The sequence below is a fragment of the Odontomachus brunneus genome, unplaced genomic scaffold, assembly GCF_010583005.1.
Source record: "Odontomachus brunneus isolate Ranch 3 - 2012 unplaced genomic scaffold, Obru_v1 Obru_scaffold_156, whole genome shotgun sequence".
In the NCBI taxonomy this organism is placed as follows: Eukaryota; Metazoa; Arthropoda; class Insecta; order Hymenoptera; family Formicidae; genus Odontomachus; species Odontomachus brunneus.
The window spans coordinates 792340-818598 of record NW_022639606.1 but is presented as its reverse complement, the minus strand read 5'-3'; the positions used below and the strand labels follow the sequence as shown (position 1 = coordinate 818598).

Genomic DNA, 26259 nt, shown 5'->3' with positions numbered 1-26259 from the left:
GTTTAGTTGTCCATCTGTAGCAAATTTGCTGCGTTAGACACTTTTCTTGCTGTACGAACAGATTTTCTTGTTATCATAGATTCCTGCAACAAAGAAAAAGTAGCGAACACAGTGAATTATGTTTAACTGTCCATATATAGCAAATTAGTTCGCTGCTGCAGCAAATCCTCTTTTTCCGTGATCTAATTATTGTGACTGACTGTACAAACATGATAGAGGCAACCTTCTTCAACGTGTTAATGCCCGCCAAAATTCTGTTAATCGTACATTTTGTAATAATCAAACCATATGCAGCAACGTGATCATCTTGTGCATCCACTGTTCCTCTCAAGATTAATACTAAAAAATGAGCACATGAGCAACGTGCCCCTGAGGCCATCTAGACCCAGTCTCCCTCGGTATCGAGGATGTAAATCGCCGCCGCCGTCGGGAGCTTCATTTCCCCGCACAATCGTGTCTCTTTTCAAAGCACCCTAAACAGCCGGTCTCGAGAACCAGTCGAGGACTTTGCGCTAGAAACCAGTTCACGCTGGAGCTAGCTCGCGAATGAAGCTGCGCTTCTCGTGGCTTTTGCGAGCCGGTCGGCACGCGAATCGTCGAAGTCGACATTCTCGTCTGGAACGAGTCGTGAGTTTGAAAAATACTCGTTTTATTTTCATGCGCCATTAGTCTCCGACGGATACAGTAATTTAACGAAAGTTCATCGTACGTGTTTGATATGTATGTGTCGGTTGTCTGCAGAGATAACGCCGCGATATTTTACGGAAGACTATCAAGGGAACGCGGCATTCGGCACACACTGATCACAGACCGCGATTACGTTTATCCACGAGGACCGGGACCTCAACCCCGAGAGCAAACTTTGCGCATATAAATAACCTGCCTATACTCTTGCGCTGCAATCCGCCGTAAACGACGTTTTCCTTGGCTAACGTGGCGCGACGTTGCTTTTAAGGCCATCTATATTCCCTTAACTGCCATCTCCTCGGCATTGTCCTCCGAGCGCGTCGTGGCACCAATTCCCATCCTGAGATCTCTGTCCGCCCCGCGACTTCCAGTCGAAGAAGCGAGACGTTTACAAGCGACCGTTTTAATCCTCTTGAATAGATCGACGAGCACGGGCGCTTCTTACGATGTCGATTCGCGCTGTAATCCGTTTTCATCCAGCAAGTAAGACGCGAACGAACGACTCTCCGGGAAACACAGAATACTACATCCTTATTAGCTGGATATCATTAACGTGTTTACTTAAATCAAAATTTTCTTCATTTAACAATACTCAATACTCGGTTTAAATGAAGAGAATTTCGATTTAAGTAAATATGTTAATGGTATCCACCTAATAAATATTTGTTACTTTTTATATTTTTTCTTAGTGTGCTAAATATGATAAAACAAAGCAGCACATATTTATATAAGATCCATGGACAAGAAATACAAAAATAGCAACGTGATCGCATTAGTTGGTTATCTGACATGACGTTTCGCCTCCACGTTATCGACACACTTGCGGAGTTCTGTCCACCACAACGTCCTCATTTCTTTAATTTTATATCCGACGGATTTATACGTCAGGCGAAGCAACAACATGTGCGTAAATAAATTAACAATTTCGAGACCCATAGACACTCGTCATCGACGAGGGAACTCTCGGCTCGAAACGACCAACCCGAGGCGATGAGTCAAGCGTGACTGTATCACGGGGAATCGTGTCATTCGCACGCGTGCATCGATGATCTGTCTTGTACATGGCGCGGTACTGTCGTCGCAATGGCAATACGTCCGTAGCGGCTATTTATAAAAGCATCGCGACGAGCAACGAGCGATTACGTCGGATCAATCCGCGGTCGGATTGAGGAACTTCAATCTTTGAACGATACTCGTCGGAAAATGGAGCCCCGTCACAGTCGATACGCACAGCCAATAATCATCAATTTTTCGCTCTCTCTGCTAATGTATCGTGCAAGTTGCAACAGAGAGATACGAAGGAGAGATACTTGGTGACTGTCAGCCGAACTCGGGAGCCGCGAGCGATCGAATCGAGCGATAGACGCGATATCCGAGCAGATCTCTTGTTATCTCCAATCGTATCGCAAAAGTATGCGACTAACGCGATAAGACGCCGTAACATGTGCAATGAGATTTCTCAGCGCCGCCGGCGGCAATGCGAGACCAGCAGATGTCCATGTCGAGTTCGCATTGACACGTTCGAATCTCGAGATATCAAACGCCTCGAGACAACTTTCAAGAAGGAAAGATAATGCGTCGCGTCACGAAATTGTGCGATTGCTGTGCCGATCACCATTGTCGCACGTTATAATGCGGCCGCAACAAATTTTCGGGAGAAAAAGCGTATCGGGACGAGATAGGAGTGAGAGCGTTGCGAATTCGTCGGTGCATCAAGGGAAACTTAATTATGTGGGGCTATAGGCGATCTTGATATGCAGAATTTTCCGCTCCAGCTTCTTTGCAGCTTTCCTGCGGAAACCAAGAGAACCGCGCCAACGCGGAAACGCTGATTTGAATCAAATCTTGCGTATATACAGACGGCCGAGTAAATAAGTATTTCGAGGATAGATTAATTCTGAAATTTTTAATTCTGTAGTGGAACGTTGATTCTATGAATAACTCAACTCAAAGTCAACTCTCATATAAAATAAACTTCATATAAAAGTACATGCAAATTTATGCACAATCATACATTGAGAGAAAAAATATCGTAAAATATTTATTCGTTACCAATAACATGTTCACTTAAGTCTACATTCTTTTATTTATATAAACAATTGCTCTCATGAAAAGCTAAGGTTTTAATCCCTAAGTAATTTACTTGGAAAAGTTTTGTGCTAAAATATTAAATTCTATATAAAATCAATTTCCGTGTGGAAGGAAACTTTTTCTTAATTTTCCTTGATATATTTGGAATTAAGAACTAAGAAATAAAATTAGAATATATATAATCTTCGTTAAACACAATATACACACACATTAAAGGAAATATAAAAAGTACTCTAATTATTCTTTGGAAACTCGTTCCTTATGTATTCCCTTTCATTCCTGTATTAGCGCCGGCTGGAGACGAAAATTTCGTTACGGCGTAACTTTAATTCCATCATTAACCGTTTACGACGTAACTTCACTGCATTTTACTCGCGCGAAGTAGGCCGATGAAATATAATGAACGACGCGCGCTATGCCCAAGACGCGATAATTAATTAAAATCATCATAACGGGATTCAACTGTATTTCGTCCCACTTCCAAACTAGGACGGTCGAAATTTAATTAATGTGACTGTATGCCCGAAAGACGATTAATTCGGATCTTCGCGATAAGCGTTAGTGCCGCGAACAAACGCGCGTCGCAGATAAATTGCGGTCATTTCAATCACGTCCGACGATTACGACGTAATCGTTCGTTGAACGCCGCTTATGTATGTACATCCCGTTGTTATTTATATAACGATAAATAAGTAAGAGAGAGAGGATGTATAAATAATTCTAGGTAGGATCGTATCGTACCGTTGCTATTTAGAGGCCATACTCCGAGCAGCGTTCACATCTTCACATACACGCGATTACACGACACTCCTGCGAGGACGTTAGTCACGTTTATTTACGACACCCTTTATCTTATCGACGTTCCTTTCCGCACGCTTGGTCACCAGACACGCTGACACTTTATCAAGAGCAGATGAACGCACGTGGAAATCTGCGACCGTGCACCGTCAGAAAGGAAAAGAAAAACAGCAACAATCGCGTAAGTCCATTAATATGCACGATGCAGCTTGGGATCGTAAATATATTCAGTTAATAATTCGCGCCAGTCACAAATTCGGCAGATACTCGACACGTGTGAATTTATTTTCGCGCATATCAATGTGTGCATGAGATTCAATTCAATTCATTTAATTAACGAAAATAAAGCCCTTTAGCATACAAAATTACAGGACGGAAAGAGATATATATAAATTAACAAATTAATCAAATTGCATACACAAATATACAAATCAAAAGTCTGTAAAACTAACAAAATGAGAACACGAATTAGATTATATTGGAAAAAGTGTTGTAGGAATTATTCAATAAGTCTATACACACATATATATTATATAAAATAATTACATATACAAATATATGTATATATATATATATATATATATTTATTTATTTATTTATTTATTATTAACCCTTTGCATACACACTGGGTGGTTGCCACCCATTGCAATTTTCAAACAGCTGTATCTTTTAAAATATTTATGCTAAAATTCTGGAAAAATTCATGGATTAACTTTAATGTTCATAGAAAGTATTGACATATTTTTGGTATTAAAATTTAAAAAATTTTATATTAAAAATTATTATATTCCGCGATTTAAAAAAAAGTGAGTTTTTGCAAAAAAATTTATAACTTGTAATTTTTATTATTTTTAAGTAAAAATTTAGCATTTTATTGTTGAAATGTTTATCTTTAAGGAAAAAAATTGTCTCGTAAGTCATTTCTGAAAAAGATATATTTATTTTGAATATCAAAGTTCCATTATTTTCACTTCAGACGGCTGCCAGAAGCTAACTAACGCTTAATTTGCTAGCAGAGTGGAATCAAAGCATAGTTAAGACCTCAAACTACAATTAGATGACGACACTAGTTCCATTTATTACGGTACTTAAAAGGTACAGAGCGCTGAATTTTAGTTATGGGTGGTAACCACTGAGTATGTATACGAAGGGTTAAATATAATTTTTATGTATAATATAAAAAAAAAAATATATATATATAAATAGTACAACAGAAAAACTTTACACAAAAAGAATTGCATTTTGCAAACTTTATACAGTGAATACTTTACGGTGAATAAACACAATTTTGCTGCCTCGTTACATAGGAAAGAACGTCGCGACTTTGAACGAGTGCAGCACGCGTGCATGCTCGAAAAAGGCGCTGAAGAGTATGCATTATAACGTACATACGATGCACCAGACACCTTGCAGGCGGTAGTAGTGACGTAACAGAGGGAAGGCGCGATAGTAATGATTCAGCAAGCAGTACAGTTCGCGCGTTTCTCTCTTTTAGTTGTATATCGCACAATTCCATCTTTGTCTACGTGTGCCTTCGACCTATATAAATTCCCGCAACACGAAGGACTATGAAATTTCATACAAGCGAAACGAACCGCGCGTCGCGAGATAAAACCGTGAGATATCGGAAATGACAGTTTCCCATACTCTGCTGGAAGAAATCAGACTCTTTTTTACTACTGAAAAATATTCCAATTAAATAGAGATTTGTTCTTGACCTTTCCACGGTTGTGAACGCGCGACACGATGGTCGCAATAAATTAATCCTCACACATGACAAACCTGTTTTGGGCACACTGTGATCGTTTTCGTCCTCGCTTATTTACATTCTATAAAAGCTGATATATAAAAAATATTATCTATAAAAAATATTAAATTCTATAAAATTAATTAAAAATATTAAATATACTTTTTCAAATCTATAGAACAAAATAATCGCAAATATTTATTTGAATGTTTCATTTTATCGTAAATATAAAGAAAAACGCAATAAAAAAATGACCATAAAAATTTTTCTAGAATTTTTCTGCCAATATTGAAACCTTTAAATAAAAAAGATATATATTTCAATTTATGCCAAAAAGCATAATTACTTAGGTATACGAAAATACATTATTTTTCAGTTAAGAGACGAGTAAACTCATTAATAATTTCAAATTTTCACAGAATATGTATTAATCTATTATAATCCAAATTGTATTAAAATAATTACAAAGATTAAATAAATCTAAAATATTTCTTTTTTTTTATTTATTATTAGAGTTTACGATACAGAAACCTTATTCACGTATAATACAGTTAAAAATATTTGGTGTGCAAATTAATTCGATGTTTTTACCTTTAATCAATCATAACACCGCTTTAAATTTAGATATCTTCCCGCCATTTACGAGCAATTAAAGATTAAAAATCGTGTGAGCTTGAAAATGACTCCCGTGTGCCAGATTGGGATTAAACTTGATCTCGTATTCAAATAATTTGTTACGAAAATCCGAAAAATTCTAAACCGGTGTCTTACGAGTGTCTGCCACGATTCGACCTTGCTATTTACAAAAATCTAAGCGACATGTTTTGCGACATTTTCCTGCATCCAAACCGCGCTTTTGAAATGTCAGCTGCACGTTATCGCAATGTTGCGTAAACCTGCTCAGGAATATTATGTTTTCCGAAGGCCATTATATGCCGAAGAAACCGTCTTGTTTGGTGAACAGAAATATTTAAGGATTACACCCACATCGCTTACCCGCGTACAATCTACATATTGACGGCTTGTTGAACTGCAAATTTTAATACAATGGTGCAGATGCTATTTTACATAACTATGTGTATTTTTCGCAACGCGAATAGTGAATGATGGGCGAGAACTTTGTGCGAAAAATTGCACCGACGCATGAAACGCACCGGCATATCCACACTAACAATCTTCTCGAGCTTATTACATGTACAGAATGTGTTCCTCTTCGACTGCTAACTTCTTAGCACATCTTTACAGATCCATCTGTAATAGGACTGGAAGTAGGCAGTGAGACGTGAGCAGTAAGCAAATTGACCAACCACAGTCGATTGTTACAAGAATAATCAACTATGGTTGATCAATTTGCTTACGTCTTACTGCCTACTGCTAACTCCATTGTAGATGGACCTTACAACATCCCAGCTCTCACAATGCACCGATAAAAATTCTCCCGGTTCTACAACGAGGAAGACCATGTAATCGACTAATCGTTCACGCTCGTGGCGCCTTCAAGAGATCGCTCGAGTTCGTCGCGCCGCGATCCGGCTTCTGGTAGAGCAACATTCCATGATACAAAGCGCGAGCGTGTCCATTCCTATCGAGCCCGGCGAAAGAAAAGGTTCGAGGAAAGGCTGCGGCCGTTTCATTTCAATGAATGCTGAAAAGCGACGGCTCTCCGTCCACCTGCCCGTCGCGACGCCAAAATTCGAACTCCCGGAGCCTTGATCCGACCTTCTCCTCGATCTCCTGCGAAACTGGTCGATCATCCTCCTACCTGGCCCGGCGGCATTCCTCATACCACGCCTCCTCACTCATCTCCGTCACCTTCGTGATCCTTCCTCTTCCTCCTACCTTCTCGCAGCTCGTCCACGGCTCAGAAACGCAGAAAATTTTTCTCGAAGGTACAATCATTCACGATCCGAAGAAATAGTAGTCTTGCTCGGCTAGGAGATACTCATAACATCGAAATCAAGGAAATATGTGGACGTAAGTTTCACGAAAATATGGAAAATATAGAGAGTAAGAAATAAAAACTACATGTTGAAATAATTTTTCCTAACATGTATAAGAGTTACGAGTAAGAGTTGGAAAGCAAGTTTATAACCTCGTGCGTGAGTTTGCTATGCTTGGAATTGAACCCGTGGCCTTCCGCTCACGGGACAACTGCTGCTCAACCAACTAAGCCAAGCTTTTACTTCGATGTCCTTCCTTTCTTTCTCTTCTGAGTCTTAACTGTCAAGATGGCTTGCAACTGAATCTTCCTATATATCATGCATTACTTTGAGGCTAATAAAAATTTCAAAATAAAAATTATCCTTATATACAGGTTAATCTACTTAAATGGAACATTTTGAATATTTCACTTATTTTTGATGATACGGAAAAATGTTTTAAGTGAAAGTGAAAGGATGTCGAGAGGGAAAAAGATATGAGGGTCATCTTCACTTTTTTAAATGGAATTATGATTTTTTTATAAATATGATTTCTTTATTTATTTTATGTATAAAAATACTAAGAAATATAATTGTCGAAAAATCAATAGTTTACGAGATATTTTATACTTTATTCTGACAAAAAATTTTGTCAAGGAGATGTTCAAAATGATGTTGGAGCAACCACCTGCTCTGTTCCGTAGTTTCAAGAGTTTTGCCACACTAGACGACAAAAATCGTCGAAAATATGTTCTCAAAATGATAGTTTGAAAACATTGTAACTGTATTCAGATATCATTGGCTTTATTTAAATGCTTAAAAGTGTTTCTCTTTAAATGCATTCAGGAAATCGTACTTTTTGATAGTCAATTTTATTCGGATTTCAATATATTTTCCGACTTCAATATTTTTAAATTTAAATCCCATCAACTTTTTGTTTGGGGAACGTTGAAAAACACTGTTTTCAATAATGTATCAACTACACAAGAGAACGTATTTTGGAAGCATGTGCGAGTATAAATTCGGAAATGATAAAAAATGTAAGAATATCATTTATGTATCGTATCCGAAAATATATTGAAATCGTAGGACATCATTTTGAACATCTCCTTGACTAAATTTTTTGTCAGAATGAAGTATAAAATATCTTGTAAACTACTGATTTTTCGACAATTACTTCTTAGTACTTCTTAGTATTTTTATACATGAAATAAATAGAGGAATCATATTTATAAAAAAAATCATAATTCCATTTAAAAAAGTGAAGATGACTTTCATTTTAGTATCTCCACCTAGAAAAAAAGCAACGTGATCAAAATATATCCCCCTCGACACTCTTCCACTTTCATCTTAATCATTTTTCCTTATTATCAAAAATAAGTGAAATATTTAAGGTGTTCGATTTAAGTGGACCACTTTGTATATTTATACACAAAAAGATTGAGATGTAAGCGAAGTCGTACAAATGTGAGTATCTATCTCATACCTAAGATTGGTTGTCACATGTCTTTCATGTAGAGGAAACAAGACGAATCTAAAAAGACAAGTCTGGAAAATTATATTATTAGTGTAGCACGTTACTCAAGAAAAGTTCTCCGCGCGTAGTCGTGCAGCTCCCTCGGCACAGAATGTTATTGCACGAGATTATTTGACGTCTGCTACTTTGTCGATTAATTTTTGAAAAATGCTACACGCTAAAACGTTAGGAGAACGCCATATTAAAGGTCGAAGGAGAGTGCGCGCGATACGTGATACACCCTTCGTGCCGCGTCTAAGAAACGCACACGCGATCCTATGCGTTACAGAGAGTAACGCTCAATAATATATCATGCCGCGAGCATTTGCATTAAAACGTATGCAAATTAGTCCGGAGAACCGCTAAGCCCTCGCCCTTGCTATCTCTCGCGCGGCGCGCATAATTCTCCGCGAGTTTCTGCGCGAATATTCACTAAATCAAAATAACGCAGTGCGGATGATTTTCAGGAAGCGACGATTTATTATGTAGTCTAATATAATTTAATTTATTTCGCGGTGTAACTAGTTAGACTAGACCAACTCGACGGGACTCGGCGAGGAAGTGCGCGCGTTTGCAAGCGGGATTGTTGATTTCTTGCAAATTCGAATACAAAGTTGACGCAAACTCTATCCCGCTTCCGATTCTTGTTATGAACTATATTTTTAGCTCGAAATAATATAAGATCTGCTATCGCCTTCTGCATCTGCTCAATCTAGTCGCAGAACTCACAAATATGTTGCAAGTAAATTAAAATGGATCAATCGTAATTAATTGTGATTGCGTCTTGTGTTATCATGAATGTTAACAAGCGTCAATTGGACGGTGCTTAATTGAATTCGTTGGATTTGGTTAGATGGCGTGTAAATGTGGATTAACGTGGTTAGCATGAGTTTGGAATGATCTTAATATACTAAGTTAAATATAGAGGGTCAGATAAGGGAAATTATGTAAAAATGAATGTGTAGATAGTGTGCAAGTGAAGGTGAAACATGACGTTAGGTAGGAAAGCAGGATTCAGAGCAGAAAAATGCATAAGTAATAGAGGTTATGGCGTCATAAGGAACAGATAGTTAGAATAGTATGTAATAGTGTATAATGCAGGCGAACTAAAATTAGTATAGTAATACAGAGGAAATGTATAATAGATGTTAATAGAAGTGTATATAAGGAATGGAAGTAAAAGAGAAAAAACATGAGATTATCGGATGGGATACGGGAACAAAATAAAGGTAGAAAGAACGATGAGAAAAAGATGACACAAGGACCACTGCTATGGAAATAAGAAAAATAAAGAATAAGAGAAGGGTTATGGAAAACTCCTTGGCGATGTGAGCTGAAGGAAATATTTAGGCAGTGAAGAAAAAGGCAGAGAAATTGTCATGGAGTTAGTAGGAAATGTAGAATTGAAATAAAACCGATTAAAAAATATAGAATAAAATTGGGAGAAAAAAGAGATAAAGAGGAAATAAAAAGAAGAGTGAAGAGATCGAATATGAAGAAGAAAAATAAAGGAATAGTTGTACAGCTGAAAGCAAAGACAGTTTGAAATATTGTGTATAAGGATGATTTAGTATACTCGTTGAGTAAAATAGGAAAGTGCAATTAAATGTGATAGATAGAGAGTGTAGGAAGTGTCAAGATTACGTGAAAACGTAACTAAAGGAATATTAGTAACTGAAAAAGTAGAAACAAGGAATGAATGGATGTGTGTGGAACAAACCAAGTCCTCTTTTTGGCTACGCAAGCTGAAGGAAAATACGCTGACACTCTCTCTGATAGTTGAATTCATTGAAATCAATCGTCAATTGAAAGATTGAATTTGTTGAAATCAATTGTCGATTAAACGGCCTGCAATTGAATTGACTCATATTCATCATCAGTTAAACGCGATAATGAATTGAAGTGTAATTAACTCTGTTTACACTCAACGATCGATCCTCCTTTGTAAACTTCGTCTGAAGTTCTCATCGGGCGGAGCACACTGGGGCAGACGGGCTGAAGAGTCGACACCAACTTTTTTTCTTCCCTGCTTCCATTACAAAGGATCACCTCGTAATCCACAAGAGGAGGAGTCTCGTGTCCCTAGATTTCATTCTCATGGACTTTCTCCGGAGACTTCGGCTCGGCAAGGACGTTTCTTGGCACACGGCCCACGGATACTCCCATATTCATGAACGGCCATTGTCTCCTTACTAAACGCGGCTACCTGTTTCAATTCACTTACCTGCGCCCCGATACGCTGTACATTGTTCGTGCGTTCTCCGGTGTGAAGACAGTCACAACACACTTGTGAATTTTACGCGTAGCCGATGATGAGAGTCGTTTTCACGACTGTATAATCCTCTGGGTTCTTTCGCGATAAACTCACGCGTTACACATACACATATCTCCTCGATTAGTCCACCTAGTTTTGAACCTGGTTTCCCTCCCAGAGACCTTTTCTCCGCGGGACGGTGCTGTTATCGTCTGTAATTCGTGCTGTTTAGCGCGTAACAAGCGATGACCGTAAAACTTCATCGGGCAATCCCGCAACCGCTGATGACCGGAGTCGGAGAGAATGCAGGCTAGATGCACCGTATTTGCATGCGAACGAGCCGCGCAACTACTCTCGGCGAGCCACTGCACCTAATTGTTAGTCCGCTTGACCTGATCGCCGCACGCGCGGCATCGCGCACAAGACGCGATTTTCATTCCCGGCCTGCTACGTGCCGCGTTGCAATAGAATCACGCTCTCGCGCTTTGTCCGCGGCTTAAGGCGCGATTTCAGCAGAGCATTCTCTCGAAACCGGTTTCCCTCGGCGAGACTCGTTCGCCGAGAAGAAGAAGCGGGAAAACCGTTTAGTTTTCATTTTCACAGTCCTCGAACTTGAATTCGTCCCGAAGTTACTCTTAAAGCTGAAGCTCCGCACACGTGCGCCTGTGTGTTTGCACACAACGTGTCGCATCAGCGCGACATAACGTCTTTAGCCTGGGGCAGATTTGTGACGGCTTCGCAAATTGGGCCAATCGATGATCCAAACCGAGAGGTATAATCCAATAACTGCCATGCTCGTCCCAGCAAATATTTAACGTTCCCGCGTCGAAACATCCGTGTAGCTCGTAACGTTACAACTCGTAAATTTCTCGTCGGTGACCTGAAGGACTTGCAATTTCTTGACGTGTAAAATAAATCGAGAGAGACGGCGACGCGGCAAGTGCAAAGCAAAGAGACTGCGGATATTTCAGAGAATATACGCAAATTGACCTGACAGCCTCAACACACGAAGTTATAGAATTTTAAACTTTCCCATTAGACATACATTATGCACTATAATAAACGACTCTCCGGGAAACACAGAATACTACTTAGATGGGTACCATTAACATATTTATTTAAGAGGATTAGAACGATTTGAAATCTTTAAAAAATCGATTTTTGGGTTTTTACATAATCGTTTAGTACAACTCTTTCAGAACATTTTGGCGCAAAAAGAACCTCGATGTTCGCAAAATTAAGTTCAGGAAAGCGAAAAATGTGAGGCGGCGCGTGATCATGTGTAAGAAAAGTAGATACTGTTTATTTAAAACAAACTGATAAACAGTAATAACAGTTCGAAACCTTAGAAATAATAACATTGGAAACAAAGGCTATAGGCGTGTGGAAGTCACTGCTAACAAATATGTGAGTAACAACTAAGGAGACGAGAACAATCGGTCAGTCGGTAGTAGAAGTAATCGGTCGTTTATCTTTCAAAACAGCATTTTTCGCTCGGTTTGCCATGATAACTCAAGAACGGCTGAAGATATCGACTTGATCTTTTTTTTAATTAAAGATACAGACGTACTGCATAAATTGAACCAAAGTTTGCATATAAAAATTAATTTTTTAATACCGTTTTAACAATAAATAACTTGAATTGATTTTTTAGGCTTTTGCGGGATCCATGCATATTAGATTTGGGGTTTCCGGGCTTGAGCCGCGTGAATTTATCTTTGTTTGATTCCGACGTTTCGCGAACATTTCAGTCCGCTTCATCAGGGAGAAACGACCCGAAATAACTTGAATTTTTAGACATTTTCGGTTTTTTGTCCGCTATTTCTCTAATTTGTTAGATTTTTAGTTCCATTTCGGTTCAATCTATAGAGTGGAATCTCATCTATAAAATGACGCTTGGCGCATTAAAAAATTCCAACTCGCTTTCCCAGAATCGTGGCAAAACCGCAAAAATTTTTTAAATTTAACAATATCTCACTCAATTATTAATATTTTTTGAACTTCTACCTCTTATTATATTCCTAAAAGTATGTATAAAAACTAAAAAAAAACAAACCTTGTATATTTATTCGTTCGTCGACAATTGTCATTCGAGTTTCACTTAATTTTCGGAAGATGAAACCGTTCTAGTCCCCTTAAATCAAAATTCTTTTCATTTAAATTGAGTATTGTGTTACTCGGTTTAAGTAAACAATACTCGTTTTAAATAAAGAGAATTTTGATTTGAGTAAAGTTAATGATACTCACTTCATAATTTTTAAATATCTTTTTCTCAGTGTATGTGTGTACGATTGTGTTGGAACTTGAAATCAGACGAATATTTGAATATGCTCGCGTGTTTACGATACATTTGCAGAGCGAATTTGCATGTTTCCCGAATCTTTCATAAGTTATCGCTTAAGTAAACATAGACGAGCCACGTGAAGAGATACTCAAGTGGCACATGCCACATGATACTACGCACAACGCTGGTAATATCACGCATAATTGCCTACATTCCTAATCAAGCGCATACTCCATTCTTTATCCGCGTTCAATTGTATATGAACCTTCGATCTACGATTTTCCTGAGGAGACCTCTCTACGAGACGTCTCTTCCTCTTATCTCCATAATATTCTTCATCAAACAAGTCTTCCAACAAAGCGCAATTTACGTTTGTCAATAATTGCTAACGATAATTCCGCGCACACGCGTAATAACCATAATTCGCGAGGAGGAACGTTTTTACCGTTATCAATATGACAGATATTGAACGCATAAAAGAATTCCAGACCAGCAAAGAACTCTTTACACCGCGCGTAAAACTCCGGGTCACGCGCAAAAGAGGAGTGTCAACAAGGGCATTTTCCCGCCAAGTCTTTCGAGAATTATATTGGTTCGATAGTTTAAAGATGTATTGCCCGTATAGCTTCCGCAAAATGTCACTGGAAAAATCAGGAATACGTGAATATTTTTATTTTCTGTGTAAAAACACGTATATGCAGAGCGTTTGACGCAAGACATACAAAATCACGTCTAAAGTGTAGAGCATGTCAATCTTTTTCCATTAATATGTCAAAATTTTGTGTGATTAGTTTGCAGAATGCCAATAGTCCTCGTCAGTTTAGCTTGACCTGCTCTATCGTTGCACGTAGTTTTGTATATCTTGCGTCAAACACACTGTATATACTACACAGTTCACTAACATATTTTACAACATATTTTACTTTAACACTACCTCCTTATAGACTATTTTTTTATTTTATATCATTCTTGATTTTTAAACTTTTTCTTTTGTGAGTCACAATGAAATTTTGTATGTGTCATTTTGAATACTTAAAGTACTCGTATACAAAAATTGAGATTCCTGTTATTATTTTTTCATTATCTCTTTTCTTTTATTGAAGCTAGTGACGTCATATATTTCCATAACAAATGTATATTTATGTTTCCATAAATGATGTACGACATCAATATTTTGTTTGACGTCAATATATTTGCTAGAGTTTACACTTCAGAATAAAATAACTTTTGATCTAGACTCTGAATTAATGTCAAATTGTTCGTGTCTCTTTTAGATGCAATATAGATATATTTTTTCAAACTTTTCATATTATTTTTGAGATATGGGTAATATACTCTTAAGTCCTAAATATTTCAGAAAAAAATTATCTTTCGTCGACCACACAATACTTTATCACCAGACAGTGCATTCAGTACGTCTCGCTTCTATGTGATAATCCAGGAATGGATTAGATCTTGAATTATCAAATCGCAACATAATTTTTAAAGATTTTTTAAACGTTTGGCGCAGAGATAGGAAAACGAAATGTTATTGACATTGCTTCTTTCCTTTTCCTTACGGGATTGCGTGAACGTCTCTTTGACCGCATATTCTTCTTTTATTTCCAGGTGAGAGGAGTTTCTCGACTTAGGCTAAGATGTCACATCACAGCGACGACAACATGCTGATAGCGACGTCGGACTCGTTCTGGGAGCCAGGCAATTACAAGCGCACCACAAAGAGGATTGAGGACGGGCACAAGCTCTGCGACAGTCTAATAGCGTTGGTCCAGGAAAGGGCGGAGATCGAGAAGAGCTATGCCAAGGCGCTGAAGAATTGGTCGAAGAATTGGAACGACAAGATCGAGAAAGGACCCGAATATGGTACCACCGAGGCGGCGTGGAAGGGCGTCCTCGTGGAATCCGACAGACTTTGCGATCTTCACCTCAGGGTCAAGGAGAATCTCTGCAACGATATTATCCAGCAGGTGAAGACGTGGCAGAAGGATACGTACCACAAGGTACAGTCTTACGTTGCCCTTTCCCTACAGATCGCACCTCAACATCGCGTATAATATTTCTATCTTGCTCGTAGTTACACGATGAAATCGTTAAACCAAATCTTGAGAAGGGTAATAAAAATGGCACATCTATATAGAGATACAAATGAATTAATGTGACAATGAAAGAATCGAACGCGTTTTGGCTAAGAGAAACAAAAGTTTCGGTTCTTACAGCCAGATTTGAACCAAATAAAAACCAGAAATTCTGTTTACTTCAACTAAAATGAGTTTGGTTATTTTTGTCACATTAATTCAACCAAACTTTTTTTTACGAAGGAGATTCTTTTACGAATTTTTTTTAAAGAGAGAAGTAAATAAAAATACTAATATAAAATTTGAATCATATTATTTATTATTGTTTTAAATATAAAGAAATTATTTTTATTTATTTAAACATGAATTGTGAAATTACGTCTTTCACTAAATCTAATACAGTTTTTAAATATTCTTGTTCCATTTTCCATTGTAAAATTATTATACGATCTGTAATGCGTCTGTTAGAAGCGTCCGGTGACATTGCACCTAACATAAAAAAACCTAGACAAAATTTTAATTTTTTATATATTTTTTATACTTAAGACAATAATAATCAAGACTCTATATTGTTATTTTTATTTATTTCTTTGAATAAATTTGTTCTTGCTTCGAGAGAACCTGAACGAGATTTTAATTTGTTTTTCATAATTTGTTATACTTAAATGATAAATAATGTATGTTCAAAATCTCATATTGATATTTTTATTCACTTCTTTGAAAAAAAAATCGTAAAAACCTCCCATTTTTATCTATCTAAACCAGCATCTTCTCCTAATTAATTCTTTGTTTATTTAATTTTATATCGTATTAAGCCTTTTACATCCTTACGGTCACATTATTTCCATCTATCTTATGAACGCAAGACTGATGTCCGAGATTTACCGCTTCTATCAATTTTACCAACGGTACTTCTCTTTTTCTATAGTAGCTATAGTAACTAACATTGCGCGAGTTTGGTTTGCAGTCGATGATGACACTAAAGGAGCGCAAGGAAATGGAGGACGCGTTCAAGAAGGCTCAGAAGCCGTGGGCAAAACTCCTGCAGAAGGTCGAGAAAGCCAAGTCGGAGTACCACAACAGCTGTAAAACCGAGCGAACGGCGGCGAACATGGAGAGGAACGCCTCGGCGGACAGTTCCCTCTCCCCGGATCAGGTGAGCTGTTCGCAATTAATTCTATTCACCGTATCTCGCGCACATATTATATCACTTGTCACTCGTAATGTGTTATCAACGACTGGCGCAACGTTCACGTATCACTATAGAGAAATCACTTCGTCATCACATTCGCTTTTAAATCGCTGGCGCGCTCATTAACTCACGTTGCAGATCTAATCTGCCTAACTCGCGGACTGCCGCGAGTTTGTCTAACTCCAATTAACATGTTCACAGACGCGCATCACGTAACACCTTCCGCAAAAATGTAACGTATATATTCGATATTCGCTGGACATATCCTGGTCGATATTTTTATTCGCGTTATTCAGCTGCGCGAAATTTCGCGGTGTAACGCGGAAGTATAATAACGTGTGAAACGATAATTAATATTGACAAGTCAAATATTGTTTCGCCAATATTCCGACGATAGAGCGCGAGAGGCGCGAACGGTACATACGGTGGATCTATTATTTCAATTCGTAGCGATCAAGCAACGCCTATATTCGTTTCTTTACGTCATCGAAATCCACCGCGGTCGAAAGAACGTATGTTTTCGTGCAGAAACAAATATGCGTTAATATGCGTACAACAGATCGATCCAAAGTCACATAATGCGTACGCACAGGGAAATTAACTAATCTAATATGAAAAATATCCTCTTGCTGCACGGATCGTGATTGATTGATTTCATGATGCATACACTGAAAGAAAAAAATATCTAAGAAACAACAAATATTTTTTTATTCGATAAGTACTATAACATAGTTACGTTAACATAGTTTATATATTAATATATATATTTTTTTTTTAATTGAGAGGAAACCTATTTTTCAAAAAACATAATATACATCTTCCTGAACTTTTGCTTTTCACGAAAACAGTTGTTTATTCTATTTATATAAAAGAATGTAGATTTAAGTAAACATGTAAGTAAACGTGTTATTATATTGCAAGCAACTTTATGTTAAATTTAATACATTTTACATGTTCCAATTTATTCACTCGAGTTTTCATGTTAATTTAACACAAAATAAATATATTAACAGATAACACAACTTATTTGTACATTTTATATATAAAATGTCAAGAGTGTACGTGTAAATTTTATTATTTTAGCACCTAGAAATCAATATGAACTCAACACAGAATAGTCATAACGACAATCTGTTGTTAAAAATTCATTAAAAATTGTTTGAAAATTATTAAAGTTTGTTAAAAATGTTATACAAAGACCTATACAAAACAATTTTAACACAAATATAAAATGTTTTTTGCAGTATATAGTACTTACCAAATAAATGGTTTTTTAATTTTTTAGATATTTTTTCTCTCACAAAACGACATGCGATTATGTAAGTTTGTCTAGATAAGCTTTAAAGCGGCGACGTTGTTTCTTTTACGTTGTAAACTTTCCGAAGCAATGAGACTGTCGACTGATATACAGATGCGCACCACACGGAAAAAAAAGATTTGGTTGAATTAACCAAATATCTGGTTGAATATGAACGATCCAGAAATTCCGATTGAAATAACCCGAATTCTGTTTAAGTTAAAAAGATTTTTGGTAGACTAACTAAGCATGTCTGGTTATTTAACCAAACATATCTGATTAAATAACCAGACATGTTTGGTTAGTCTACCAAAAATCTTATTAACTTAAACAGAATTCGGATTACTTCAATAGGAATTTCTGGATCGTTTGTATTCGACTATATATTTGGTTAACTCAACCAAATCTTTTTTTCCGTGCACGATAGCAATATATTATAACATATGTACACACGTATATATTACCGTTAGTCTTGCATCTCGATCATGCACACGCGCCGCCTTTATCTCATACAGTAGATACAGTTGTTCTTTAGCAAGTATTATTTACAGATGGCCCGAGGCTCTGAAAACGTACGTTATACCTTGTGTACTCCTAAGAATTACTCGCATGCTCCTCTATAACTCTCATCTCTGTCTATCCTCTGTCAACGTTTTCGCGATGATCTAACGACGCGACTCATTCGCTTCTTTATCCGCGCGAAGTGTCTCTCCCTCTATTGCATGTCTATGTATGTATGTTTTATTATGAGTGTGTGTGTGTATATATACATATATATATATATATGTGTGTGTTCTCTCGTCCAACTATTCTCGTCCAGGAAATGACATCGAGTGCTGGTCACTCTGTAGAGACTAACATAAATATTTCATAGCGCTTCTTGTACAGCAGCAATTACACAAATGATGAAACGAAGCTGTAACGCAACGGGGAAAAACACTTGCAATTTTCCGTTCGGGTTTTATTCTTTCTCGTCGCTATCGTTCGAGTTATCGGTAGTAACGATACTGGTACGACACCGTCGAGAGATTTATTTAAGCGTAAGAACGGAGGAGTGGAGAAACTCTCGAATTCCGCGCGCGTTTCGTGACTCTCTTTTAATTCTAAGAACAGTAGAGCAGAATGCAGCAAACATTAATTGCAAACGCACTTAAGTCGAGTATGCACTATATAATAATGCAGGATCGGCGATAGACATCTCTGAAAGACGGCTAACGACGTTTTTAGATGACAGAATGTGGATGTGGTGCATGGAGCCTCAGAGTGCCAAAAATCCTTAGGAATAATAAAATAGGCGACATTCAGTTTGTATGTATATGACGTTGCATGCTGCATGTCTCTTGATTGATGTTTCGTATCTTTTTTCTGTTATTGCAGAAGGCTCTGCTGGTAAGAGAAACCCCGGCTCTCTCAGGTCTATTCGATCACCGCGCGAGAAGTATCCCCCCTGAGTCGATCGAATGAATCGAGATCAGAACGCGCGAGAAACAAAAAAAACGAGATGAAACGCCACATAAATGCCTTTGTGAGAAAGATCCGCGTGCTTTCTCTTCATCACGCGTATTCTCTGATGTCGATCCATTTTTTATTCTTATTTTTATTTTAAATAAAGTATCTCTCCTTGTAGTCTGCTCGTTTACACTCACGCAATTGTTATCTCGGAAGTATTGTTGATAAAGAAATATCCGGATTGTAAAATAATTAGAGAATTAACATATAGAAAGATTTTTTATTGCGAATCTCGTACATTATATTTATTGATATAAAACATTATATTAATATATCTTAATCACATTACGTGTCAACAACAATCATTTAATTTTGCCCTTGTAACAATAATTATAGCTTTAATTTCTTGTACTGAAAAAACTCTTGTTGGAATTAACCAAATGGGAAATATGAACGAACCAGAGTTAATCAGAAATCTTGTTAATTTGAACAGAATTCTGGTAGCTTCAATCATAATTTCTGACTTGTTTATATTTCATCAGAAATGTGGTTAATCCAGTCAAACTTGGTTTTTTCCATGTGTAAAGTTTATTATCGACGTATTATCTTACTATGCGACGCAAATGAATAAACGTTTAAGAGTTATAAATATCGCAAACAAATAATTCGCGACATTTTACATTGAATTTTACACATCTCGATTGTTTTGAATTGCATGGAGAACAACCGGAATATATTTTGCAACACACCAATTGATTAGGCATTTTTCGTAATAGCAAGAACACACACTGCGACATTTATTACCATAATTTAGTTAACTCAAAACCGGTATAAACATGAGAAATGCGGCGCACGTGCATGAAATATGTATAATTCATGAGTCGATATAGGTAAACCTCTTTGAGTCCTTAGAGCGCTCGCGGCACATAATGGCCGAGCAGACGTCCGGTGTTTTTTCGTAAGATCCAGTAACGACATAAATTTTGCTTCAAACGACCTCAACCTTTACGTGATGCGATTCCACGCGGTCAGAAAGTAAACGCCATAATTGTGCAATTATGTAAAACAGTGAAATTTACTGCATCACCGCGGGAAATTTTAACTTCCCCTGAAAATCGCGTATATCTGATTAAAAGGCTGTGACGTATATTTATATACGCAGACGTAATTTTATGATAAGAATCATTACAAAATTATATAACCGAAGAATAGATCGACATTCTGCGCACAGTAATTGACTTTTTATTCAAAATTCTCCGAAGATATTGAAGCCTCGATATTAAGTCGAGGATACTTCAGGAATGCAAATTATATCATTGCTGATGACTGTTATTTAATTTGTTTATCGTGTAGGAATAGTTGCACGACAACATAAGTAGTTTAGTCAGTACGCAGTTTTGACATGTAGCTTGGTTTAGTTAATAGCTAGATTATTTACTTATTCGCACATTCTGATAAACGAAAACCATCGTATATTTACTCTATCTCCCTCCCTTCTCAATGTGGCATTCACGTTTAATATCGCAAAAAGCATCCTCCGCAGCTTTTTGACGATGGGCTCGTTCTTCAGGGTAAAGAATTGGGACCGTCGATTGCATTCGCTTTCATTGACACTTGCAGATTCCAAATTTTCCGTGAAACAATACTGAAACGATAAATTTGACTCGACGGGTGAAATTACACGAAGACAAAATGCCTGCTGTGTTCGTATTGTTTTCTCGACATGATGCGTGTAATTTCACAAATATTTACCGTCATTGCTGAAGGAAAAAGTATATAAGAAATAAAAAATATTTATTCAATGGATATTAATAATATATTTACTTATACTAATACTAATACTTATAGATATAGAAGAATATTCTTGTTTGAAAAGTATCTTTGAGATATGAGATTACATAATGTTAAACGAAAATAAGTTACTTACGTTAATACATTTGACTACATATGATTCAATAGAAGAAATATATTCTTATTATACAAAAATAATTTTCGTGAATGGAAACCACAAGATATTAAATTGAGAATATGTTTTTAAATATCGGAAGAAAATATCATTATCATCGAAATAATATTATATTTTTTATGAAACTTTCTCTATTATATTCAAGTAAATTTCAATTTAAATAACATTGTTGAAATTCAAGACTTCAAAATTCTTCTAACAAAATTATATATCGTTGCTTATATACATAAAACAATGATTTTTAATCTGAGTATATTAATTTTAAATAGATACTAATTTTTTTCTGTGCACTAATATAAAATATTTCTCAAATAACAAAATATACATTTCTTTAAAACCTTTACTTTCATGAAAGCAACTGTTTATTTTATTTATATAAAATAATTTTGATATAAGTAAATATATTATTAGTATCCATCCAATAAATGTTTTTTTATTTTTTAGGTATTTTTACTCTCAATGTGAAACTTCCGCTTCGCCTCGGTTATTAATGAGCGAGACTTGTCGAACTTGGCATTTTTAGACCGCGTTTCATAGTACCGAAGTCTTTACCTTCGAGCCAACGCGTTATAAAGGAGAACGTTGTCTGTAAAGTTTCTAAGTGTTTTCATGTCTTTCGATAGGTGAAGAAGATGCAGGACAGGGTGCAGAAAACGAAGGAGGAGGTGCAAAAGGCGAAAGAGAAATACGAGGCGGCGCTTCAGGAAATCAATCAGTACAATCCAAAGTACATGGAGGACATGACGCAAGTGTTTGAGAAGTGTCAGGAGATGGAAGCGCAGCGACTTCAGTTCTTCAAAGACGTCTTGTTCGGTATTCACAAGTGTCTGAATATCTCGCAGGATCCAGTGTAAGCCCTTCTCCATTACCGCGTAACTACATGTAATGCGCAACTCGCAACTGTAGATTTTAAGTATTTCCATTCTGAATAATCAATGTGCCCGGCGTGCAAACACGCGATGCGATTGTCTATCATATTCAAGCGCGGGCGTTTAATTAACGCGGTTTGTATTGTCAAAGATGATTCGAATTAAGCTGGGATTTTAATTCCGTATCTCTACTGCCAGGTTTCACGAATATACAGAATGCCTGACAATTCATGACATATTCGTTATATGCAAGTAAAACTCTTCAAACTGAACACACAATTCCTCTATCATTTCGCAAACGATACGAACGAACATTACGTAAAATTTTGAGTTGTTAATTAAAACAGATTGGTGAATGATCACGCGCGATAAAATAGACGAGCTATGATAGCAATGTCTGTCGTCATGTGTGCGCTTGTATATTAGATCAAACTGAACAAAAACGTCCTTTACTATTTTTCAAATGACCACGTAGATTTTTAGTTATTAACTAAAGAAGATTGCTGCATAATCGTGCACGATAAGGCATCAATCTTCTTTATAATTCCTGGCTGCGGAACTCTCTTGATTGATGAAGAAACGCATATCCAAAATTCTTATAAGTGAGTTGAAATAAAAAGATACATCCAAAAAATTACACTTGCAATAAGTCAAGCAGATTTGTGAAATAGTACGAACACTTTTCTTTTGTTCGAATAATCAATGAATAACTGTAAAATTAATGCGACATGCAACCTTCCTTTCTAATCTATCTTTTCTCATGATTTTGACATGGTAATTTTACGGTTATTTATTGATCATTAGAATAAAGAGTGTCCAGACTATTTTACGAGTTTATTTGATCGATTACAAGTATCATTTTGTAAAAATATAATTTTATTTCAACGTATTTGGCAAAAATTTTTAACGTGTATTTTCTCATTCTTCTAACATCATAAATCATAATAGCCGCGACCAAGTGCCTCAATTAATAACTAAAATTCTATCTATCAGGCACTTCCCAGGAGGAGTGACAACATATTCCTCCCACATTATATTCAATTCTGGTGGTGGACTCAACAACGCTCTTCTCATGGGAGGTTAAGTGCGCACAAATATATTACATATTCGGAATTAAGTTCATTAAGGCTCCTAGTTTCTCGCCGCGAAACTACGTACTCGTTCGCAAAAGGGCCTTTTCGTTCAGTTTTATCTAATGCACAAGCACACAACGGCAGATCTCACCGTATCGCGCTTAATCATTCACTAATCTTCTTTAATTGATAACTCAAAATCTGACGTGATTTGTTTGCGAAACAGTAGAAAAATTTTTCATTCAATTTGATGAGTTCTACCTACACACAATGACTGTGTCATGATTTATCGGACATCTTATTCAGGTCGCGTATTATTGTTATTGTTGTTATTATATCATGACAAATACATTGCAATTTTTCAGGCTTCCGCAAATATATGAGGAGTTCTATCACACGATAAACAACGCCGACCACGAAAAAGACCTCAAATGGTGGTCCAATAATCATGGCGTAAATATGGCTATGAATTGGCCGCAGTTCGAGGTGAGTCGCTGGACGCTTATCGTCACCGTGCACTAACGAAAGCTCTACTGTCGCATGTAACAGCCCTGCTCGTGGTTGAAGATCTGTTGTTAGACAACATATAGCTGTAGCGTGGACTGAATATTACTCTATATAGCTCCCCCGCCCCTTTTTTTACAATAATTTCACTGTTACTCGTTGGTCGTTATGTGCGCCTCGGTGTATTTTTCTTCTTTTATTCCTGGCACTCGGCCCAAGAAAGAATAAAACAGTGACATTTGCTGCAATTCCCCCGGGGTACACAGGGGCTAAAAATAAGTGTATTGGTATTTCTATTAAAAGAAAATGAAAGATAGATTTCGCCTGCGTTAAAGTAACGAACGGGACGTATTGATTTTTGCGAGAACGAACGATGACGCGAGAAAATCGTGTACATTTGTATTCGCGCTAAAATAACGAGGTAAAACTTAAGGATGTATTGCTCGTATGGTCTCTAGGTACGCTAAAAATTAGAAATACAGGTAATACTTCTATTTTCCAATCAAAAACGCATGGTAAATACATACGATATGCAGTCAAATATTTTACTTTAACGTCATATTTTTATCTGTCTATTATTTCTGATCTTTTAAAATATCTAAACTATAATTAACTATGATAAAGCTTTTTGCACATATAATTTCGAATATTTAAAACATATACATATATACAAAAATTAATATTTTTATCATCATTTTTTAATTATTTTTTCCTTTACTAAAAATAGTAATGTGATAGTAGTATATATTTTCATGACAGCACGATCTAAAATAATCCCAAATAGTAGGATGACGTCAAGTGACATATTATTGACGTTAGAGACATCATTAATGCGTCATTAAAATATCAATTGACATCATCATATTTGCTGGGCTTACACTTAAAAGTGGAGTAATTTTTGATCCATACTCTGAATCTCTCTCTCAATGTTAAATTGTTTGCGATGACTTTAGATGAAATACAGTTTAATCTTTAATTTTCTCATTATTTTTGAGATACGGGTAATACACTCTTAACACACTCGAATAAAAAAGAACGGACTTACTCTCAATCAGCGTTTTTAACCCTTATGTTCGTCATTGTGTCGACGTCGCCCCCAGGCTGTAATTATTGTATCAAATATCAAATTATGCTTCTGTACAGTTGCCTCTGAGAAAACACCTCGCTTACAAAAGTGTTTCGTTTTCTTTTCGATTTTTGTTAAGCTTCTTAACCCATAATCAACGTGACTTTATCAGTTAAAATTGCCAATGACATCAACTCAGTAGCCAGACAATTATCAATGGCTCCAGTCCGGAACATTTCTCTATATCGTGATAGCTTATCCTAAAATGATTAGTTAAGAAGCGTTGTACAAAACACGAGTTTATCCGTCGTCCGCTTATACTGATTACGGGTTACGATCAGTGTTGCCGAATACTAAGACTTCTGATTCAGCGCCGCGTAATTCTTGATCGACGACGCCAGAAGTAAGAAAATGCATGCCGAAAATTTCTACAAAGTAAGTTAAGATAAAAAGATATATCAATGAAAATGACACCCGCAATCAATTAAGCACACTTCTAAAATATTCTGAACATATTTTCCTTTTGCTCTAACAATCAATAAATAGCCATAAAATTAACGTGTAACTTGCGACCTCCCTTTTTAACCTACACTTTCTCATTATTTTGTCGCGTTAATTTTACGATTATTTACTGATTGTCAAAGCAAAAGGAAAGTGTTCAGAATATTTTAAAAGTGTGCTTAATCGATTGCAAGCGTAACTTTTTGGATATATTTTGGACTTTTTATTTCGACGTACTTCGTAGAAATTTTGGGTATACATTTCTTCGCTTCTGATACCACAAGTCGAGATTGCCGCGGCGAGAAGCCAGAAGCCTTTTCTTTGTTATCGAAAATTGTTTTTATGTTTAACTAACATCCAACGCCTTACACCGAAGAGCTACCTGTGTCTCGCTACTATACGTGTGATCGGATTTGTCGTCCGTGTGAACGACGTCACGCGTATCTTCTCTTCCGTCAACGCACACTGTCCAAGGGTTAAATTCGTTGCGAGAGTAACGCCCACACCCCATCGCCACCTCTCTCGCCTCGGTTTTCCTTGAGTAACTCGAAACGAAATCGAGAACTACCAACGATAACATTACGTATGCCTAAAAAAATGTAGAACGAGAAAAAGATAGCCGGTGAGAGAGAGGGAGAGAGAGAGAGAAAGAAAGAAAAAGCCCACAACGATTTTTCTGGAATGCATGCATGTGATTGTTTTGGGACGTTATGCTATTATGCAGGACTACACAGAGGAGTTCCGCGAGATCACGAAGGGCTCGAAGTCAAAGGAGGCGCTCCCGGCAGGCTCCATCACTCTCATCAATCAACGCCCGGTCGGCGAGGATCTGCATGTAAAGTTCTGTTACGTTTACACGACGCCGTACAGACACACGCACACAGAGACACAGTCGCAGAGTTACAGTCACTTTAAATGTTGAACCCCGCGCAAAACCTCCGTCCGCCTACTTTTCACACCCCCCCCCCCCC

The 26259-nt window shown here is 36.9% G+C and overlaps 1 protein-coding gene across 4 annotated transcripts in view; it reads left to right on the top strand.

The window, feature by feature from the left end:
* LOC116850822 (protein kinase C and casein kinase substrate in neurons protein 1) overlaps positions 1-26259 on the top strand; it is a 49895-nt gene that overhangs the window by 15984 nt on the left and 7652 nt on the right. Inside the window, exons 2-7 of one of the 4 annotated variants that reach the window (XM_032829526.1) lie at positions 14905-15296; positions 16339-16527; positions 19238-19249; positions 21899-22125; positions 23583-23703; positions 26013-26123. In XM_032829526.1, coding sequence (XP_032685417.1) covers positions 14934-15296; positions 16339-16527; positions 19238-19249; positions 21899-22125; positions 23583-23703; positions 26013-26123 — 1023 coding nt within the window. In that variant the 5' untranslated portion in view covers positions 14905-14933. Of the gene's footprint in view, positions 1-14904; positions 15297-16338; positions 16528-18411; positions 18433-19237; positions 19250-21898; positions 22126-23582; positions 23704-26012; positions 26124-26259 lie in introns of all 4 variants that reach the window. The other 3 variants (XM_032829525.1, XM_032829527.1, XM_032829528.1) reach the window with 3 other exon arrangements.